General features: G+C 33.8%; 1 protein-coding gene across 2 annotated transcripts; it reads left to right on the forward strand.

Moving 5' to 3' along the window:
• The first annotated feature begins 13379 nt into the window (after positions 1-13379).
• LOC149575026 (uncharacterized) lies at positions 13380-18742 on the forward strand. Of its 2 annotated transcripts, none has more exons than XM_089814886.1 (4): positions 13380-14329; positions 15525-15620; positions 18226-18293; positions 18411-18742. In XM_089814886.1, the coding sequence occupies exons 1-4, from the start codon at positions 13712-13714 to the stop codon at positions 18529-18531; spliced, it is 903 nt and encodes a 300-aa protein (XP_089671012.1). In that variant the 5' UTR covers positions 13380-13711; the 3' UTR covers positions 18532-18742. The 2 variants fall into 2 exon arrangements, with proteins under 2 accessions (XP_089671012.1, XP_089671011.1); XM_089814885.1 differs by having other exon boundaries at positions 13384-14329; positions 15525-15623.
• The last annotated feature ends 3337 nt before the right edge of the window (positions 18743-22079 follow it).

Consider the following 22079-nt stretch of genomic DNA (forward strand, 5'->3'; position numbering starts at 1 on the left):
GTGTGATTCTAAAGTCCTTCGATGTAGCTAATTCAAATTTAATGATGGCATTAATAATGATTAGTGAGTCCCTTCAACATGATATTTTTAAACCCCCATCTTCTTTGATGCCTTGATAGCCAACACAACCTCTTCATCTTCAATGTGATTGTTAGTTTTGTGTTAAAGGTCTTTATCCCCTAGTGCAAGAAGGTCTTCACTTGCATATCTAATTAAAAATACTGCCCCAAATTGTCATGGATTCCCTTTTGAGGCACTATCCAAATTGCATTTCCACCACCCTTCTTGTGGCCTTTCTCATTGGATCCTAGTCAGAGTGGAAAGAGAGGAGGGATTAACCCTAGATAGATATATATTTGTATACAAACACAAACTAGTAAAAGAAAATAAAAATGTATTTACATATAATATGTATATGTGTTTATGTATAAATTGATGAAAAGTTGACACACCAAAGAATGAAAAAGAATAAACAAGGGAGGAGGTAAGGAGATCATGAGGCAAGGATTGAATGGGACATAGAGAAAGGTCAAAAGAGGGGGGGGGGGGGGGGGGGAGTGTTGAGTAATTTTTGAGGTAGGTCAATATGTGTTGGTAATAAAAAATGAAGTCCATCTATCATAATGATTAAGATTAAATATATGGCTTCTTTGAGTTTTACCTTCATATTATTATTATTGTAGACCAAAACTTGAGTGTCTTCTAACTAGATGTGTGGTGTTTGGTGATGCTCTACAAGCATTAATTTCAATAATTTTTCACTTGTACTCTTGGTGTAATGCTCTTTCCTAGGGCATATAATATACAAGAAGAAAGTTACATGAAATACACATAACATATTTATAGTTAGTCATGCCAACATGCAAAACTACATGTATCTGCATATCATCTACTTGTTAACATATGAACACAAACATAAACAATATCAAAGAAAACAAACAACAAGTATTATATGAGATTTTGGAGCCCTATTTTGCACGTCTCAAATTATAAAATCTTAACTTAGTACATTTTATTACAATTGGCTTATATTAACCCACCATTTATAACCAATATAGATTAGTCTAGGTGAATTTTACCTATGTCAATTCTTTTTGGAAGTATATCCTTTGTCATTAATTGCATTCTTATCAATATGTTAAATGTGTGGACAAAATTAAGTACAGGATCATATGTCTCAATTTCTTAAGTGTGTAAACATTTATCTGACTTTAGGACTTTTTGAATTTCCCTTTCTAATGCACCACTTCCATGTAAACTTCATTATTTAAAACCTTTCAATTTACTTTGATTCCCTTCTTTTGTTGGAATTTCAAGCTCACTTATATGTTGGTACTTGTTATTCCTTCCTCTCAATTCCTAAAACCCAAGCCATTTTTCCTTATAAGCTTCATATGCTAGAATTTTAGATGTTCTTACTAAAGTACCACTCTAGTGTATCGCTCAAACCTAAACCCTAACGCTTGATCCTTTTTATTGATTCTTCCATTGGATTGGAGGTTTACCAATGCAACAATCGAGTTCCAAGTCTTAATTGCTCCTAAGTCATGTCTTAGCCACCAATCCAATAAAATTCATTGGATTTCTCTTATTGTACATGTAAATATCCTTGGTGGTTATCTATACATGGAAAGATAAAATCTTATATTCTTTAACAAAAATTTGGATCAACTCAATTTTTTGTTGTTGGATTATATCTAGTTCCATGCATTTTGTGGCATTCAATCTTGTTACCTCCAATTGATGGTTGCCACAAATTAGTGGTTTTATTTATTCTCTTCTCTATATGGTATGAATATTTCATTTGTAGAAGGTCAGATTCATGAGAAAAAAATATTAATTTTTTTGACTCAATGCTGTTTATGCAATTTGTAGTATACAAAGTTTCAATTGATTTATATGAAAGCTAATATTATTATATTTTTGTTTCTTTTGTTATGTTGTTTATTCTTGAATAGAAGTATACTTAAAGGAGGGTGGAATTTTTTTTTTGCACATTTGCTATAAAGTTTGTTGTTTTAGTTACTGTCTTCAAGGAGGGTGAGCAATATTTCTATGAGGAGAGTGAGATTGTAGTATTTAGAATGATGTTATTAAGTATAAGTTGAATTCAAATTACATTTGTAAGTACATGATTTTGTAAAGAAATATTATTCACTATAGGGAAGTGGTTTATTTTTTAAAGCACTTGAAGAGTTGTGATCAAGACAGATTGATAGAAACACTTGATGACTATTTTTTCTCTAGATAAGCACCAAACAATTTGAGAAATAGCTCTTAGCCCACTCACATATAAATAATGATAAAACCATAAAATAGTAATTTCATAATTTTATTCTATTTATGCCTATGCATTAAAAGTATAGGGAATGTTAGTTTTTATAAAAATTCCAATAATTTTTTGTCTACTTCGTATGAATATCATATCTATAAACATATAATTTACCATTTCATTAGTGCTATCAACCTAGGTTAGTAGAAACTGAATCGTAGGAGGGAATCATTTCTTCTCTCACTACTTGACCATTTTCTCATCATACATTGACCATTTTACACCTTATTAGAATTTACTAATAGTAGGTTTAAGAGCTAATAAATTAAAAACTATATTAGGGAGCTTGAAATCCAAATTCTTGGCCCTTTCCTAAAAAGAATAGTGATATACAACTTGTAGATATTAGTTTTTTTGGTATTGTGTAACTCTTTTTATCCTTTTCTCTTATTAGTCAAGGTGTTTTTTTGATAAATAATCCACATACTATTTAGAATATTTAATGTGTATGAGAGAGTTATTATTATTATTTTCAAATGACTCAAACAAGAAGTTGGATGATAAAATAAAAAATTAATATGCTATTTACAAGAAAAATATACAAGTCATATACATCTATTATAGATCAAATGCAAAATAACACAATAATTCATTAACAAAGGACAAATGTTATGGCCATCTTATTCATAAAATCTATCCATAAGAGATTAAAACAAGGGAGTGAAAATGAAACACATAATAATGATAGATGATATAATTCGATAAAGAGATAGAAGTAGAGAATCATATGAATGAAGTATATATGGCTCAACTAAAGATAAGAAAAAAAAATCATTATATGATGAACCACTTATATCACATATTATGGAATATTAGAACCCTTATTGGTTTAGAGATGATAACATTTGGTAAAATAAACATGACTATGATGGCTATATGCAAATCAATTATGATAAGTGGAAGGAGAGACAAAACCATAAAGATAAGGAACACAACATTGTTGTTAAGATGGGCTTTGTATGAGAGCTAAAGTAGCTAAAAAAGAATCTTAAAATTAAAGAGATTATATTAGGAGAAGAATTGAAAACCTATGATGCTTTGATCTAGTAGATAGTAAATGAGTTGGAAGCCTTGAGAATAAAAGAAATCATTGCAAGGACAAGAAAAACAAAAAAAGTGCAAGCTCTTTCAAGATATCCCCTAAACCTACATAGATACACACAACTAATTTTTTCATGGATCCTTCATTATTCTAACCCTCTCCAACTAAGATTAGGTTCAAGCTTATTAAATTTTAAGGAAATGACATTATTTTTGGCTACAATGATTTAGTTAATTTAAAAAATATCATAGATGATTATGATGACGATGTTCTAATTAAATAGTTGTTTGATCTCTCTCTCTCTCTCTCTCTCTCTCTAGACACACACAACATATACATACATACCTATAAAATAATAAATAAAAACTCAACCAAAATCAATATATGTGAAACTTAAATGCCTTGTATATAAAAATGAGCCACACAACATCCATACAAATTTAAATGCATTACATGCCTATAATCTCAACAAATATGAAACCTCTAGATCCTCTATTTAAATGAAGGAAAATGTCACAAAACCAAATTATGCACATGCAAACAAATGTAAATGATTATGAACATATATAAGCTCATGTAGATTGAAATGACCATGAATTATTAACATCTAGGTCCATGTAAATCTAAACCTTCATTAATCCATGATTTCCAAGTGATGTACCCATCCATGTTTCTTACAAACACAATGGACTAACACAATGCAAGTGTTGTATTCAACCACTCAAATTTGCGATACCATGAATTTACAGTATGTGATGGTATGAAATTATTAATTTTATTGCAATTAACTTGATTATATATTTGATCACATCTAGATATATTATCTTTTTTGATTCTTAATGATTCAAAAATAATATTAATGAATATTAATTTTAGTCCTGTGGCTTTGTTCTTTCTACCAAAAGACAATTTGAGCTACATAAAAATCCACCCGATAAGTGTTTAATACCACACAAAAAGTGTCTTCTCTTATTATTCAAAATTAAGCCTTTACACCAAAAGGAAGCAACTAGACATTCCTACATTAACCATACAAAAGGAGTATTGCAAAAAGTTGAAAAGGAGTATTGCAAAAAGTTGAAATTTAAATAATATCAATAGATACAATACCCAAAGGAATTTTTTTAAAATAAAAATTCATAAAGAAAATCCAGTATATTATAATCAATATAATGTTATAATATAATATTAACATCAATGGTCTATTAGGAAAAAGAAAATATCTCCAACCTCTAATTCTATGGAGTTAATATGGTAACATATCCTTTCAAGTACACTTGTGGATCCTCTCAACAAGCATCTAATATATATGCAAATGCAAATCCAATCTACTAAACCATATATGGATTTTGGAATCAATCTATCAAATTCATGGGCCCATGAGTGACATTCAAACTCATGGAAAACATTTGAATCCCCCCTAATTATAGAAAAAATCAATTTAAAATATGATATTTGTATGGAATATTACATCTCCTAATTTGGGCACTCCACTTTGGACTTTTCTACCTTTAGCCAATATGCTTTATAATGCATCGTTTACTTCCATCATAAAATGAATTATTATATAGCCCACTTTGTAAGTTCCTGTCTACATGTAATACATGCATTATATAATCTTTTAACACTTCTTACCATGTTACAAAATGCTCTTACATAGTTTACATGATGTGGATGCCCTCTCCACAATAATACACATTACATATGACCAATAATAATTCATCAAATAGGATACTCATTTCCATGTCAATTAAAACATAATTAATAAAAAATAAATAAATTAATATAATTAAGAATTGTGAAGTGTGTGACACACAATTAACATCCTCAAAGTTCATTAGTAGATATTAACATTAGTAGGTTTCTATTAATCTTTACGTTTTTCATTTTCAACCTCTAACATGGTACAATGATGAACTATTTATGATACATATTATGATATTTACATTATGCAATCTTACATTATCACATTTATACATTTTTTTTCATATGTCTACATTATGCACTAAAGTACGAGGATAAGCCATATAGGCATTTTATTTAATGTAAGTGTCATAATGTGTAATGGTACAAACATGTCATTTGTAAATATATACATTAAATAAAATGCCTATATGGCTTATCCTCATACTTTGGTGCATAATGTAGACAACATTTCTTGTTCCAATTTACACACAATCTTTATAGATTTATTTATTTTCACACAATATGACTAAACATATTGAATACGTTGTCATTTCATATTCTCATCTCATTTAATCAAATTTATTTTGAGTTTTAAGACAACAATAATAATTGCTATCATTAGACAGTCCCATGTGTTTGACAAAGAACATAAAAGTGTGATATATTGATCACCCTCTTCTATTTTCACTCCAAAAAAGTGCAACTAGGTAATTGATTATATTGAATGAACTCAAATGCTTGGTCACTGAACTACCATTACCTACCCTAAGGGTATACAACATATTTAGGAAGAAAATATCAACCAAAGTTTTAACTTGGAATAAATCTCTTACTTTATTGCAAATAACTTGCTATGGTTTCTTAATGTGCATTAAATAAAATATTAAATATATTTTAATGAGGCTTTCACTTCTATTTTCAATAGAGCTTGGCTATCATGTGACATTATATTGTGTTTGAATTCAAATGCTACAACCCTTATATTTCTATCTACAAGCTTATCCTCCATTTCAAGCTTTCAAACTTCAAGTTAGTGCTAATAAATATTTATCTTTATTCTTAAAAGGGTTGTCATTTTTGCACAACATGATCTTTGAACTATAAAATCACTCTCAATCTAGTACTTTGCAAAAATATTTTTCCCTTAACTGTGGAGATCGAGATTATCAAGTTGTAATATCAAATGAAATGAACTATAGAGCACACTTTCTATATTGATCTATTAAGGGATGTATGATAAAACACATTTGATTAGATAGATAGAAGGACCAATAATATAAAAGAAATATACCATTAAATAAAGATTTACAAGGGGAAAAACTTCTTAAGAGGAAAACCCAACTACGAAGAAATTCAATATACTCTTTAGTTTCAATGATTATAATATAATTTTTAACTCTTAGTTTAAATAGGAGTACCACTAGTTAGTGAATCTAGAGCAATTTTAGTAGCATAACAATACTTGCAAATTCATAATAAAATATACATTGTTAGAATCTAGTATATATAAGAGATCTAGTATATGAAAGCATAAGTGGTAAGCTACAAAATGGAAGTCAACAAAACTACCCAAATATGACTCAAATATTTAGGGCTTAAATTCTAATTGTCCCCTCTATGACAAGTAAACATGCTAAACATAGTAGATGCTCTTATGTTTTACAATGCTTAATAACTATGTCATAATGCTCAATAATCTCCCTTAAAAGATTCTTTATGATGTGTCAAAACAAGTGATATATAGTTGGTCAAGCATGTGCTATATAGAGTCGGTAAATTTTTTGAGTTGTGGTACCAACACACTCCTTTGCATTGCAATATCTCTTAAATTATAGGATTTCTATCATAGATCCTCTTGCACGTTTTTTTGGTAAAAATATATTCTCTTACACACATATTCTCTTCCATGTAAGGAAACTTGGCAAGAAAGAATATAACCGTTTCCACATAACCCATAATAGATCTGAAATAAATACGAAATTAAAATCCACATGCAAGAGAATAGACAACATACCCACAAAATTGTGACACAAGATATACCTTGGGAAACCCTCATTGAGGGAAAAACCCAGCTTCCAAAAGCATCCATCATCATGTATTATTCAGCAAAAATACCATTGCCATACAACCATGGAAGCCTTCATGGCCATAGCCACAACTGAGCAAACTATGTGAACAAGCATGAATCCACACATCCCATGCCATGCTTTCAACTTTCACAAATGCTCCCTTGGCTAACCTGTCAAGCCTTGTCTCACTCGACTCTTGCCTTTTTTCTTCTCCTTGTCACTCTTTCTCTTTTTTCTCTACAACAACTACCCTTGTGGCTGCTTATATAGTAGCAAGTCCCACAAAACCACCAAGTGGTATTACATAAACCATGTGCTAAAACCATGTGCTACCTAACCCACTGACCCCACATTTAATATTGGGCATTTAATTCTTTTCCCCAATATTAAATAATTACATAAAATATTTTCACAATGTTACAATACAACTCATCAAGAATATTCCATGGGAATCTTTACATGTTGCACGTCCATCTAGGTACAACATTAAATAATAAAAATAAAAATAATAAAATAACAATATTATGCAATGTGTGCAACACCCATTATCTCAACAGTCTCCCACTTGTTGTATACATTGCATAGGGGCAATCCGTAGCCACATAAATGAACAAGGGAACAATCCCTCCCAGCACATCCACCATCATGGATCAAAATACACCAAGTGCTCCATCCTAGTACCCGCAACAAAATCAAAGTATCCAGCATCTCAAACATGAATGATGTCACCTCCTATTATGCCACTCCCACTGGACATACATAGAATCCATCCAAAGAGAAAGCCACCCAACCTGTTGCATTAGAAGATCATAAAATCCTGTACCAACTAAAATTTCAAGTACAAATAACCTGATCCAAAGGTAATCACATGTATCCGTAGTTGTCAAATTATCCATAGCTGAAATAGCACCCACAACAAAGTGCCAAACCCATCCAACTATCCATACCTCGAAGGTATAACAAGTGAATCTCATATCACCGACATATCCAATCTATAACTTGCAATCACAAGCCTCAAGAGCAATACCTGCCACATATATACCAAGAAGCTCCCACTGCAAAAGATAATGTCAAATCTATGAACAATCCACTCAACACATCTCAAAGAAGTGAATCCATGTAGTATCAAGGACATCCACAATACATAATCCAATATCCTACAAGAAAAACTCTCATAACAAATCTCCAATAGTCTTCCAAATTCTCCACAACCAACAAAGGAAAGAGAAAGAAATAACCATGTCATCTCTCACATGACATACATGAGCACAAACCAGTGATCACAATTTCCAACCAATCTCAAATCCAATGTAGGAAAAACTGAACATCCAAGAAGATAACCAAGACCAGAGAAACCATGCAAATCATAACCTGTATCATGTCCTTCTACACACACCTCTAGCTGTAAACTGTGCAAGTATGATCTCCTCCATAAAACCCCAACAAGAAGCCTCAACAACACCCAAACCATACCATATAACTAATCATGGATGTAAGCCTCTCACAAGAAGATCAAACTCATAAAACCATTCATAAACCAAGGAATAACCATTCCTAATCCAAAGAATATGCCCAATAAAACCATCTCCCAAACTCAACCAGCATAACAACATATGCACATGGAGATAACAAATGCTAAACCATCTCTCAAATGAACCCTCCAGAACTAACTCATGTACCATAGCTCAAGATCCATATCCATGAAAGACAAGCATAAATATAATGCACTTGAGAAAAACAATGGGCTATACCTCTCAAGTAGCAAACCGCCGAGTAGACCAAGAGTGGGGAATGAGAATGCTCATCAAGATACCCAAGTCTCCAACCAAGACTCATCTAAAAACAATCTCCTCTCAAGTCCATATCAGGTGACTGCCCCTCAGACTTCCTGCTGAAACCATCAACCGTCCCAACAAATACTTCTCTAATCCAAGAGAAATCAGCGTCACCACCGTGTCTAAGTATCCATGAGCACCTGTAACCAATCAATCCATGCCAACTCCAAATGCAACATAGCAATATCATGAAGTATCCAGCTTATGATCAGTGTACTCAATACCAAGAAACTAAACCAAGATCAATGTCAAAGTTCCAACCATGGCCTTAGGAACATAAACATGACAACATGATCTTACCATCTCAACTAAAGAGATAACATGCTCCATATGAACATACCATAACATGTCACAACTCTAAACGCGTATCAAGAGTATACCATGACATAATAATGAAACCATCCTCATACCAAGGATAACATGCCAAATAAAAGCATAAACCACACCTTTGCCAAGAACCCTGTGAGTCCTCAAGATGCAACCATGTCCACACACCATGAAGAAAAACCATCTCCATCTACCAGGAAGAACCATCTCCACATACCATGAAGATAACCAAGAACTCCATGAGTCCTCAAGATCTAACCATCTTCAAACACCATGAAGATAACAAGTGCACCATGCAAATGTCAAAGATGCTTCTACAGCAACAAGATCTAAGACAAACCTCCAACATCTGCAAACACTCAATAAATATATCAATGCCAACAACTCCCACTCAACTATGGTACCAAGTCACCTATGGCATCATAAAATCCATCTCCTACTTGAAGATCCAAATCAAACTAGGAACTAATCCTGCACTGTCACCCCATCACTGTCACAAGCTCCCACTAAACCGTGTATCCAAGCTGTCCATGACATATGATGAACAAATCCATCCTCTAACCATGAGAATCAACCAAGGCATCAAACCATCAAAGAACTCAAAGTGCACATCATGAGCTCCTCAAAAGAAACCAAATAACCATGATCCTCAACCAAGAAGATATACCACCATAACTAAATCAGAAATCCAAGCTAATGAACATCAAGGATGTACCTGTATAACCAATCATGTCATGCCAAAATCCATGACACCATGATCACATCCATGAATTGAGCATCTGGTTCTCAATGTGTCCAACCTGCCAGCATAGTCAACCACAATCCTCTGTCATGATTGTACCTGGTAACAACATCTCATCCCGTCTACATGAAGAAAGAATCAGCAAATCCTGTGACTTAGGGCATAGACAACCCAAAACCAAGCCACCAATCTGAATATGCATCAATAATGAAAGATCAATGGGCAAAGACAACCCATGACCAAGCTATAAATGCAACCTGTAAGTATAGACCGCTTACAACACTGCACAACTTGTAGACCCAACAAGTCATCATGCATATCCAAACCAAACACTGATAACCATATCATCATGAGACCAATCTGAAATATGAACTGAGTATACAATGACATCAAATCTTAAATCTCCAATGCCATAAACTCACAAGTTACCATAGTCAAAATATATCTATAAATTGTTCAGATCAATATATCAAAAAATAAATCATGCCAAACCTACACCAAAGTTGAACCAATGTGTAGAGGTCTCCAAGAGCTTTCCGTTGACTACTCGAAGTCCAAAATCTGACTCCGTATGCCCAAGTTATGCCCTAATTTGTGCTCAAAATAAACAACATCTAACTTTAGGGCTCTTAAAACCTGACAAAATCTCAAAATCATAGAACCAAACCTACACCATGTTGTAGTGCTCTGAATTAGCTTTCCAACGCCTATAAGAACTCTGAAATCCGATATTCTGAGAGAAAGTTATGGCCGTTTTACTAAGACAATGTTTTTACCATTTTCAGTACAAATTTTCATTTTTAATTTTTTTTTCTATGACGAAAATTCCGACGAGATTAAATTTGACGGCCATCATGGGTTGAAACCAAAAAAACTCTTTCATTTCCTCTGAACATGGCCAAACTAGGGCATATTATATATCAAAATTTATGGAAATGTCGACTCGGATCCAATGGTGAGGTCTTTTTTTTACCCAGGAGGTCATTTCTGCAAGCTACCCCCCAAAACCCTCGTTTAAATGAAACATCCGAAAAAATATTTTTTTCCAACAATTTTCCATGCCCAAAATATTTTAACATCCCATCATAACAACAAATTCAAAACCCTCAAATTTGCAATAAATCATTCATATATCTTGCCCTTTCTTTTATCCTCTCATGCATTCCCATGGATTCAATCTAGGGTTACAAATAATAAAACCATAGCTCTGATACCACTTGTAAGGAAACTTGGCAAGAAAGAATATAACCGTTTCCACATAACCCATAATAGATCTGAAATAAATACGAAATTAAAATTCACATGCAAGAGAATAGACAACATACCCACAAAATTGTGACACAAGATATACCCTGGGAAACCCTCATTGAGGGAAAAACCCAGCCTCCAAAAGCATCCATTATCATGTATTATTCAACAAAAATACCATTGCCATACAACCATGGAAGCCTTCATGGCCATAGCCACAACCGAGCAAACTATGTGAACAAGCATGAATCCATACATCCCATGCCATGCTTTCAACTTTCACAAATGCTCCCTTGGCTAACCTGTCAAGCCTTGTCCCGCTCGACTCTTGCCTTTTTTCTTCTCCTTGTCACTCTTTCTCTTTTTTCTCTACAACAACTACCCTTGTGGCTGCTTATATAGTAGCAAGTCCCACAAAACCACCAAGTGGTATTACATAAACCATGTGCTAAAACCATGTGCTACCTAACCCACTGACCCCACATTTAATATTGGGCATTTAATTCTTTTCTCCACTATTAAATAATTACATAAAATATTTTCACAATGTTACAATACAACTCATCAAGAATATTCCATGGGAATCTTTACATGTTGCACGTCCATCTAGGTACAACATTACATAATAAAAATAAAAATAATAAAATAACAATATTATGCAATGTGTGCAACACCCATTATCTCAACATTCCACACAATCCCACATATCACAATAAGACATATACATTACATAATGATAAAACCATAAGTGGGACACTCCTTTCCATGAGGGTTCACAAATAAATAATAAAGATAATAATAAATAACTAATGCCAAATATTAGAAGGGCAAGGTTTATGACATACTTAATCCTAACATAAATGAATCTAAAAATGCATAATCATTCTCAAGCATTTATCTTCAATTTTTTTCCATCACTCATTTACACAACTTTAAAGTTGACCATTTCAGAAGTTTAACCTTTAAGAACTCAACCCTAGCGGCTTAGGAACCCCCTAAATTATGTTTTAGCACTATTGGTCCTTAACTAGTAGCACACAATAGAGCTTTAAGAGAAACACATTGTAGAAGTCCATAATGCACAAGGTCATTCCGATGGGTTACATGTTTGATGAACAACAATTAATATGAATTCCATACATGAATAATTTTCTACTAAGTAATGGAAGCTACCCAACTCAACTTTAGTCAACTTACACATGTCACACATTAGAAATCACAATTTATAGTTTATTACCTAAATAAATTCATTTATATGTTACTTACATAATCTGTTCTAGCCCTTGATTAAGGTGAGAGATTGTCTCATATATATTAAAATTATTTTTTATTTACTAAATTCTTAATTAAAAATAATCTTAAAATATGAAGAACTTAGGGAAGTCCATTAGTAGTGGTTATAGCTAACCTCATGCACTCATGTATCTTAAGCAATATATCACATTTTGCTAATTGTGTGCACTGCAACCACCTTAAAACTTGTCATTACTTATGCACAATCGTCCTATTATTTTTGCTCTATAGGTATTATAGAGTTGTACAACTCTTCTAATTTAAATTCAAAATTTCAAATTACTAGAAATATAAATAGATGATTATTAGCACACATGAAATCTATTGAAAATTCTTTTTGGTATCATTTTTTATTTTTTAAAAATTAGTAATTGAAATTTACACAAGGAAAAATGACTCAAAAAGGAATAACATAAATAGAAATATTTTGTACAAATCAAATTGTAATATTACAAACAAGGGAAAGAGATCTAAAAGCTGCTCTAAGCTAACTTCCTACACCTAGATCTTCTAACTAGTAATTGAAATTTACCCTTTTAAATATAGTTCTATAAATGACTCTAGAACTTAAAGTACACTTTGATTCTGATAATAATTGGAAGTTGCACAATGGAAAATGACTCAATTAATTAAATTAGAATCAAATTATGATATTGCACACCACACAATTGATTCCTCATAGTAACATAAGAATAATAATAATAATAATTGATACTCTTTTCATGACACATTAGCCCACGAGATCCTTATTATCCCACGAGATCCTTCCCTAATTTAATTTAAACACTAAAATTTTGAAGGAAACAAACAGCCGAATGAGACCTCTGAGCAATAAGACAAGAGGCTGCCGTCTGGTCTCCCAAAAGAATGCGATGCTGCTCGAGATCAACAAAATGGACACAACCTCTGAGGTGACACAGACTGATTCATGACAGGAGTGCAATGTTTTAGTTAAATCTACACAGGATCGCAATGTTTAAGTTAAATCTGCACAGGATCGTAGTGTTTTAGTTAAATCTGCAGTTTCATTAATCAAATGTATTATAGTTTGAATCCTCACATTCATTTATCGAAGGCTTTATACTGTTCGAGCTTACGTATCGGGTTTGTGAGGGTAGTTCATAGCTGTGAAGAGAAATGGGCATTTTCAGCTTTATATCATGGAGGGACTGGTCTCTGCAGCTATATTTTACATACTCTGGTATGACTCCTCAAGTGGTTAAAGTGGACTCAACAACAGAGATGCACTGTTGGGTGCCCACAAATCCATGCCCCCAAAAGCCCACCCTCGTTTTGATTCACGGCTTTGGAGCCAATGCAATCTGGCAGTGGCATCTACAGATCAGGCCTCTACTGCAGGAATTTAATGTCTATGTGCCTGACCTTGTTTTCTTTGGGAAGTCCTATTCCACTGGGGATGAGAGAACGGAATTTTTTCAGGCAGAGTCCGTGATGAAGCTTTTGAAGCAATTGGGCGTGAGAAGGTTTCATTTGGGCGGGATTAGCTATGGAGGGTTTGTAGCGTATAGGATGGCTCATCTTTTCCCCGAATCTGTGGAGAAAGTTGTTATTATCAGTTCGGGAGTGTGCATGGTGTATGAGGATAAGGATGAGCTTTTTAAGAACGATGATTCTCTGGCTGTGGCAGACATCCTTCTGCCAAAGACTCCTGATCATGTGAGGTTGCTGATGAAGTTTGCATTGCACAGGCCTCCCAAACTGGTTCCCTCTTTCATTCTCCGGGACTTTATCAATGTGGGTAATACACTTAGTTCTTCTCTGTCATCTCTTCTTTTTAAAATGTTGTATTATTGTTTAAAGTTAAACCATCAAGCAAATCATTCAATTTGCAGTGTGTATTTTCAGATGTTTGAACATTTATTTAATACCTTTTCTTACCATAATTTGTTGCTCGGCATTTGCCATTCTGAAGCAGATTTTTCAGTCTATATCTATATTTACATAAGGGACAGCCTCATCAGTTTTTTTGAGGAATTCTAATCATTCATTATGCACCCAAATGGACCAAATTATTCAGCCCCCTATATGTTCAGAGTGCATATCACTGTGTCAACCTTTTTTGTTTCTGGATTTAGATTGTGTATATCTTTTTGAGACATTTCGGATCACACTCTGTGGACCATCATTAGGACAAGAGAGCAGCAAGAAGATAAAAAATAAACCATCATCAAGGCAAGAGAGCAGCATTTTCATCTCCTTGCTGCACTCTTGCCTTGATGATGGTTCACAGAGTGTGATCCAAAACGTTGGTTAAAAAAGATAGACACAATCTAAATCTAGAAATTAAAAAGATTAATACTGGATTGTGTTATATCAGCGTGTTGCCCAAATTTTTAGGCCACTGAAAGCTCACCTTCTAGCATACAGATATCTACTATCCCTTCACCTGTGTTATTTCAATTTCACAAGAACAGCACTGCACACAGATCACTAGCAAGCACATATGGGTAGCGAATGGCACAAGATTGCAGATGTATCCTCGGGATGGAAGACTACTAAGTTTTTGGAGGTGTCTGCTATTCAATGTTTGAATGCAATTCTATAGGTCACATAGTTTGTTTCCAATTAAAAGGGCTATTGGACAATAGTAGCATCTGTATATGCCCCTTAAGAAATAATTTTCAATCTGTGCTTTGTAAATAATTTCTCTTGTATGTCCATCTGGCTACAATTTTCCATTGTTGGGATAACTCAAAGCAAACAAACTTTACACACAATTTAAGCCCTGTATGGGCTTATTGTTCTTCAAGGTCTTCCATTTTTCTTTAATTGGTATATCTCAATACACTGCATGAAATACAATTTAAAGCCTTAATGGCTCTTGTTCTCTAAAAGGTCTTATGTTAATTTCTTCAGTTTTATATTCTAATTATTTGGCCTGTATCTATATTCAGCTGCCTCCTAATGAAAGGTATGGTCTTTGAGACAGGTAATGTACACTGAACAGAGGGAGAAGAAAGTAGAATTGTTACAAAATGTTGCTCTATCGAAGGAAGCAGCACCACCACTTCCTGTGCTAAATCAGGTAGTTGCTATTTAGTACTTTAGAATTTTAAGTTTCTTTCCTGTTTTATGTTAGTAACTTGTTGTCTACTATTTGATCTCTTCTTATGATCAACTGCAAAACTCCTAGAGGTCTCATCCATACCTTCAAAGAATTTGAACTGCAAGATTTTAGGTTTTGACCACCCATTGAGTCATATAGCAATAACAGAAATGAGCAAAATGGAATAGGGTTACAGGCCTTGCAGACCACCATCTGAGTACAGGAAGATGCATGCAGCCAGTTGAACACAAATAAGGCACGTCATTCAATAGGAAAACTAGGTGGTGCAGGTAACTGATGCTCACTAGAAATTTGTTTAGATGATGTACAAGTAATTTAATAGAATTTCTAGGACTCCAGAGTGGTAGGATTCTCGATATCTAGCCATTCTCTGTATGTTTTCTATTTGCCTTCTGGAGATACTCAAAAACAAACAATATCGTCAATCCGATGACTTGTAGATACCAGAAGTAATGATTTGGTTGTTGAAAGGAAACTTCTTGGGACAAAACCATAGAGCATATTCTAATGTTTACAAAGTGAGTAAGTTTGAGTGAGAAGAGTTCTCAACAACTATTGCTTCCAACTAATCTTTCATTTATGCAGCAACCATTACAGATATAGCATGTTTTCTTACATCACCAATAACTGATAAGAAAAACACTTCAAATCTGCATTCATTTCTCAACTTCCAAATGATGCAAAGGCTTCAATTCAAGCAATGTGTGCTGATACATCGAAGCCATAATTGGCCAATTTGTTTCACCAAAAATGATTCTTCCTAAGATGGATGTTTAAATAATAAATAATTGACATTATTGCATAAACAGTCTATAATTACAGACATGTCACAATCAAATAAGCACCTATGTAGTTTGGTTGGATATTTCACACCATTTATACTTTACGGGTGGATTTATCTAATATGGAAAATTCAGAGAAATGCCTTCAGAATTATCTAAGTGATTTGACACAATACAACTGATAACTACCAAAATAGTGTTTGATGCTTTGGAGAACCTAATGCGTTTGTCTTCTTCAACTGAACAAATGAAGTATAATTATAGCAAAAGAGATCCAGGTACTTAGATCAATTTTACTTCTTTGGGCTAATGTTAATTCTCTAACCTTGTGCAATACCAATTGTTAGTGTGCGTGATCTATTTAGTAACTCGAAAGGTCTAGTATCTGCTCTATTTTTCTTACTTTTCCCGTGGTTCCTTCCATTTTGTTTTATATCTTTTGTTTGGTACAAGCTGTGAACCTTTTATGTCCCCCTTTAAAACATGAAAAGAACTTATGCGTTTTGTTGCTGTGGTGGTGACAGGGCTATTAACAGAAATCATCTAGAGAAAGGTCATAACCACTTTAGCTTCTTTTAGTAGCTTAGTTACTTCCATTTCAAGCGAAGCCTTACTGATAATTTGAGCTCCTGGGTAGATCATCTCTGGCCACCTAATCCTCATTTGCATATCCATCCATGTTGCATTGTGAAGTGCTGGGGGCAGAGAGGATTGGGATCTTTAGGAAATATATTATTGGAATAGATCCCTGTTGCTTCGGAATCATTTCAGAGATTGTAGTTTGAGGTGCTAGGTTCTTGTAGAGCTAGAGCTAGTTGGTAGCCGCAACAGACAAGCCCTTACAATATTGCCTTCTTTGTTACATCTAAAACCTTTCATTGGGAGGTTAAACTATTCAGCCAATCAAGCCTATATGATAACTCCATAAGAATTTATGATTTGATCCACCAAAGTCCCATAAAAGTCCACTTTGAGACAAACTCAGAGCATACTCTTGCACTCATCTACTTATTGTTGTAGACAAATTTGTGCAATGTTTGAACAATCTTTTCTGCAAAATGCTACCTGTAGAAAGGAAGCCTATCAAGGGGTTGAACTAAGGCTTGACAATTGTTTCTTGTTTGAAACTTTAAGTTAACTTAGAACTTAGAAGAGATCCTTATTACATTATCAAAGTCTTGTCAAGAATGAAATCCAACTATTTTACATTGAATATTTCTGAAGGAAACATTTTTTCAAAGCATTTCTGGACAAATTTTGTACAAGCTATTGAGGCCCAGGTCTTTGAGTGATCTATCTCTGTGACCAAACTTCATTTATCTGAAGATGAGTGAGGTAGCTCACTTGAAATGTCAGATGAAAGCTTTAATAGCTTCTAACTTCTAAGCAGCTTATCTAGAAGCTCTGTGACAATAATCCACCCCCTCAACAAAGAGAACATTGAAAGATATCCATCATAATTGTGGAAAGTTTTAAACCGCAAATAGAGAAGCCCTAGTTGTTTTTTATCCATGCTTATTTTCTTTTAGAATACTGCCTATAAAGTAGACCACCACACGCTTATCCATGCCTATTTTCTTTTAGAATACAGCCTAAAAATATATTACTACAGCTAAGTGTGTGGTTGTCTCTTAACAGCATTCCACTCTTCATCTAAATGTCACATATAGATTTGGTTTCTTGAATGCTGAATCTCACAATGTATATAGCTTGGCCATCTCCACTTCAAGTTTCCCACGCATCTTTTAATTAGACTCATTATGTTTGTGCTTTGCTTGCAGGAAACACTTATAATATGGGGTGCTGATGATCTTGTTTTCCCACTGGAGCTAGGGCATAGGTTGAAAAAGTAATGTTTCTTATTTGGTTTCTATACGATATTGTGCTCTTGTACTATTAATAGCAAGAGGTCACTCCTGTCCTCATAAAAAGCTAGTTGGGGGTTAAAACTGGTATCTTTGTGCAGGCATTTGGGTGACAAGGCCAAGTTAGCGGTGATAAAGGAAGCTGGACATGCTACTCAGTTGGAGAGACCAAATGAATTCAATAATTTGATAAGGACATTTCTTATGGATTCCTCTCTTTAAACTTCAACTTCATTGCAAGCAGCATTTCTTCACATTTAAATGTTGTATCTTGTGAGGTAGAATTTATGATTGTATCAAGTCTATTGGCAAAGCATTTGATTGTCTTAACCTTTGATTGATGGGAAATTCATAGCCATTCTTGTGAAAAACAGGACTACATCTTCTTTGATTCTAAAACCATATAAAATGAATTGAGGCAACTTTTACCAAACATTTTTGAGATCAAGCTCCGTAAAGGCAGCATATGCTTAAGTCGATCATCAATTAGCACCGAGGGTTTCTATATTCACCACTTAACATATTAATCCACAGCGGAGTTTGTGTTCCTTTGCCCTATAAAACTCACACAAGCCAGGTTGGGTGGCTTGTTGATGATGAGAGAAGGCCCATCATGATATAAATAGGGAAGGGCGGAGACTGAGAGAATTCACTACTTGAGCTGGTGGATTGTATATGTGAGGTAATTCAATCCGTGTATTGTTGCACTGTGTTTACATCATTAGTGTTTGGTTCACTTCTTTCAATCAGATGTGTGTTTCAGTATGGTTCTGTAATGACTTGAAGTTTTGAATGGATTCCCTCCTTGCATGAAATTGTACCAACCCTTTTGTTAGTTTATGGGGGCAGGGGATTCCCCTTACAGGTTCCTTTTACCCTATTACTATCTAGTGTAAGATTTACATTTGAGTTGCATCGCCCTACTTTGATAAGAAATGAAGAAGAATGGGTTATATGGGAAAATTCATTTCATTTTTTTTTGAAAAGAAAATGAAGCCCATGGTACCAATAGATTCAGAATTATCTAGGCTTCTTCCCAGGCAGACAGAATTTGTTTTTTTTAGCACGGTGGTATGGTCACTGTGAGCACTTTAAAGTGCATTAGTGAGGTTGGTTGCATCAGAGAACCAAAATATGCAAGCTTATCCTGAACGTGGATTGCAAGCTGAGTTTAAGTGAGCTGAGACTGGAATTGCTGTCTCTGGCAGCTACAATGACTGCATATGGTAACCATATCTCTGAATTGGAGAAGAATATTGACTACAATGCACATGTAATGCCAAAGCTGGTGGATAAATTGAAACCAGTCAAGAAGGGAGAAGACATTCTTGCCATCAGAAGTGGCTTCAAAGTTTCACTTTAAGCTGCATTATGAACGTAATGGGGTTGCTTTCTCAAGACTAGCTATAAGTTTACAAGTTTCCTTGTCTTGTCCACTCCTGAAAAAACACATCAAGGGAAGCAATTGACCGATAAACAATGTTGGTGAACAACACGAGTGATCCTGGAAGCTATTGAGTGTATGCATTGGTATTGGCAGTGCTATCTGCATGGATCCGTTCTTGGATAATTTATTTATTTTTTATTTTTAATTTCACCCATGATAAACTCCAAGTCTAACCCCTGGATCATAGTACTGAGGCAATCTCTTGTTAAACTTTTTTTTTTCTTTGGTTTGTAGGTCTCTTTAAAGAGTGATGAGTAATTTTTTAGCCACAGAAGCAATTTAAAGATGCAAGTTTTTGGAAATGTCTATCCAGCTCCTATGATGCACCACTGCATAAGTTACACATACACCATAACATATTGGTGCATCATAAGGGCTGAGTAGACATTTCTAACTTGAGAGCGGCCATCTTGGGGAGTTTGATGGTGATGATAAATTCTCCAGGATGGCAGCCCATAAAAAATTCAAGTATCGCTCCTAATAGAACTATTGAAAATAGAGAAACAACACTCAAGAAGAAAATAGACAAGAGAAGAAGAACTAGCAACTTGATATTATTGAATAATGGAAACCTATTTATACGGCTGAATGAACAACCTACATATCTAAAATATTGCAAAGGGGATTGACAACGCACTAAGAGGATTTGACATGACAACAAAACTAATGTGGACTACTCTAGACAGCTAACTAGATCTAAGATAAAGATCTACAGTTAGTCATTTGTTGAAACTAGAACTCTGTGACACAACTACAATTAAACTAAAGTCTTGTTGCCAACAACTCAAACTTGAGTTGCCACATGTGCAGCTCGTTATTCATTATTCTAACAAGAACTGGTGTAATATATGATATTTATGACTCTTGTTAATAGAGCTCATGTAATCAAATGGTAATAGTCGTCTATATTATGGTAATTCTTTTCAAGTAAAATGTAGATATGAGTGTATAATTAATCATCATCGGATGATTTTTTTTAACAATAGCCACTTAATTTAGTGCACATCTTGGTACATGGGCTCACTGTGTGATGGTTGCTGAGTTTTGGGTACATTTGCTTAGCCAATTTCGCTCAAGTGAAAAGTGTTTGAGAAAAGGATCACAGTCCATAGAAATATAAAACTACATAATAACATAAATGTGATCATCCTAATTAAATCATACTTGATCTCCCACACACACACACGTATATAGAAAACAAGGGTTCCCTAAGCAAATAAATTGGTAATTTAATTTATATGTATAATAAGCAAATCAAACTAAATGAAGAGGAGCTCACTCTAAAAGCTTAAATCTACTTAAATAAAATAAGTCCAAGTGTAATAAGAAAATCAATTTAAATTATTGGGCTACCTAACACTAAAAGATTAAACCCAGAAGATGATATGAGATGAGTTCTAGATTTAATGTCAAATGATTTGTGATGGATGGTGTTTTATGATTTATCCTTCTACCTCATGTTTGGAGACATATTAGATTACTACTTAGTAAAATGGAATAATTCCTTGGACTTTAATCAAGGTTAATTTTTATGTCATAAAAATGATGTCCACACTGTCTATTCGATCATCGTTTATGAGTTTGACCTCTATATGTTGAAATGTTGTTTACTTCTAGTCACTTGGAATTTACTTTCTTCAGATGTTTGATCTCGTGCTTGAAAGGTTAGAAATGTTTATGAACACCTTTTAGATATTGCTAGTGATGATCGTCAATGATGTTATAGTGATTGAAAACATGCAAAACAATCATATAACATTCTTACACAATGATATTGTTTTTAAAAATTAAATAGCACCAAAACAATGCTAATGTTATGTTGATGTAGTATATGTGTTTTGATGTCATAAGTGTAGTCCTCGTGGGTTCTTGACATAAAAATCTAGATGAGCATAATAGACTCTCACTTCTATTTTTTCTAAGTTAACAAATAATAGCTAGTTGGTAGGTTTCAATTGGGTTCAAAGCCAATTTTGATTTTGAAAGTTGGGGGAAAATTGACATTATATAATTGGGCTCATTGTATGCCCACAATTTGGTCAAGCAATTGGGACATGTAGGGTCAAAATTAGACAAGACAGGTTATTAGTCCCTGCCTTATATATAAGGCAGGATACTAATGTTTTCGTTTGACAACTTGCCTATTTTTTTTTCCCAATATGCATCATTCTTCAAAAGTTTAAGACATTATGTTTTTTAATTCATTTATCAAAACTTTTTTTTTTTCTTGATTAGTGGAAGACTATTTTTCCTAGGCTTAATTTCTATTTTTCGAATTGAAAAATATAGAAAAATGCAAAGGATAATTACGTAGTTAATGTTA

The sequence above is a fragment of the Cupressus sempervirens genome, chromosome 2, assembly GCF_028749045.1.
Source record: "Cupressus sempervirens isolate cs-2001-9-10 chromosome 2, ASM2874904v1, whole genome shotgun sequence".
Lineage (NCBI taxonomy): Eukaryota > Viridiplantae > Streptophyta > Pinopsida > Cupressales > Cupressaceae > Cupressus > Cupressus sempervirens.

What these genes read in the sequence shown, in the direction of transcription:
- LOC149575026 (XM_089814885.1), top strand. Translation starts at nt 13,712, where the DNA reads ATGGGCATTTTCAGCTTTATATCATGGAGGGACTGGTCTCTGCAGCTA. An exon ending in TTCTCCGGGACTTTATCAAT is followed by an intron (nt 14,330 to 15,524) that starts GTGGGTAATACA and finishes TCTTTGAGACAG; the next exon opens with GTAATGTACACTGAACAGAG. An exon ending in CTAGGGCATAGGTTGAAAAA is followed by an intron (nt 18,294 to 18,410) that starts GTAATGTTTCTT and finishes ATCTTTGTGCAG; the next exon opens with GCATTTGGGTGACAAGGCCA.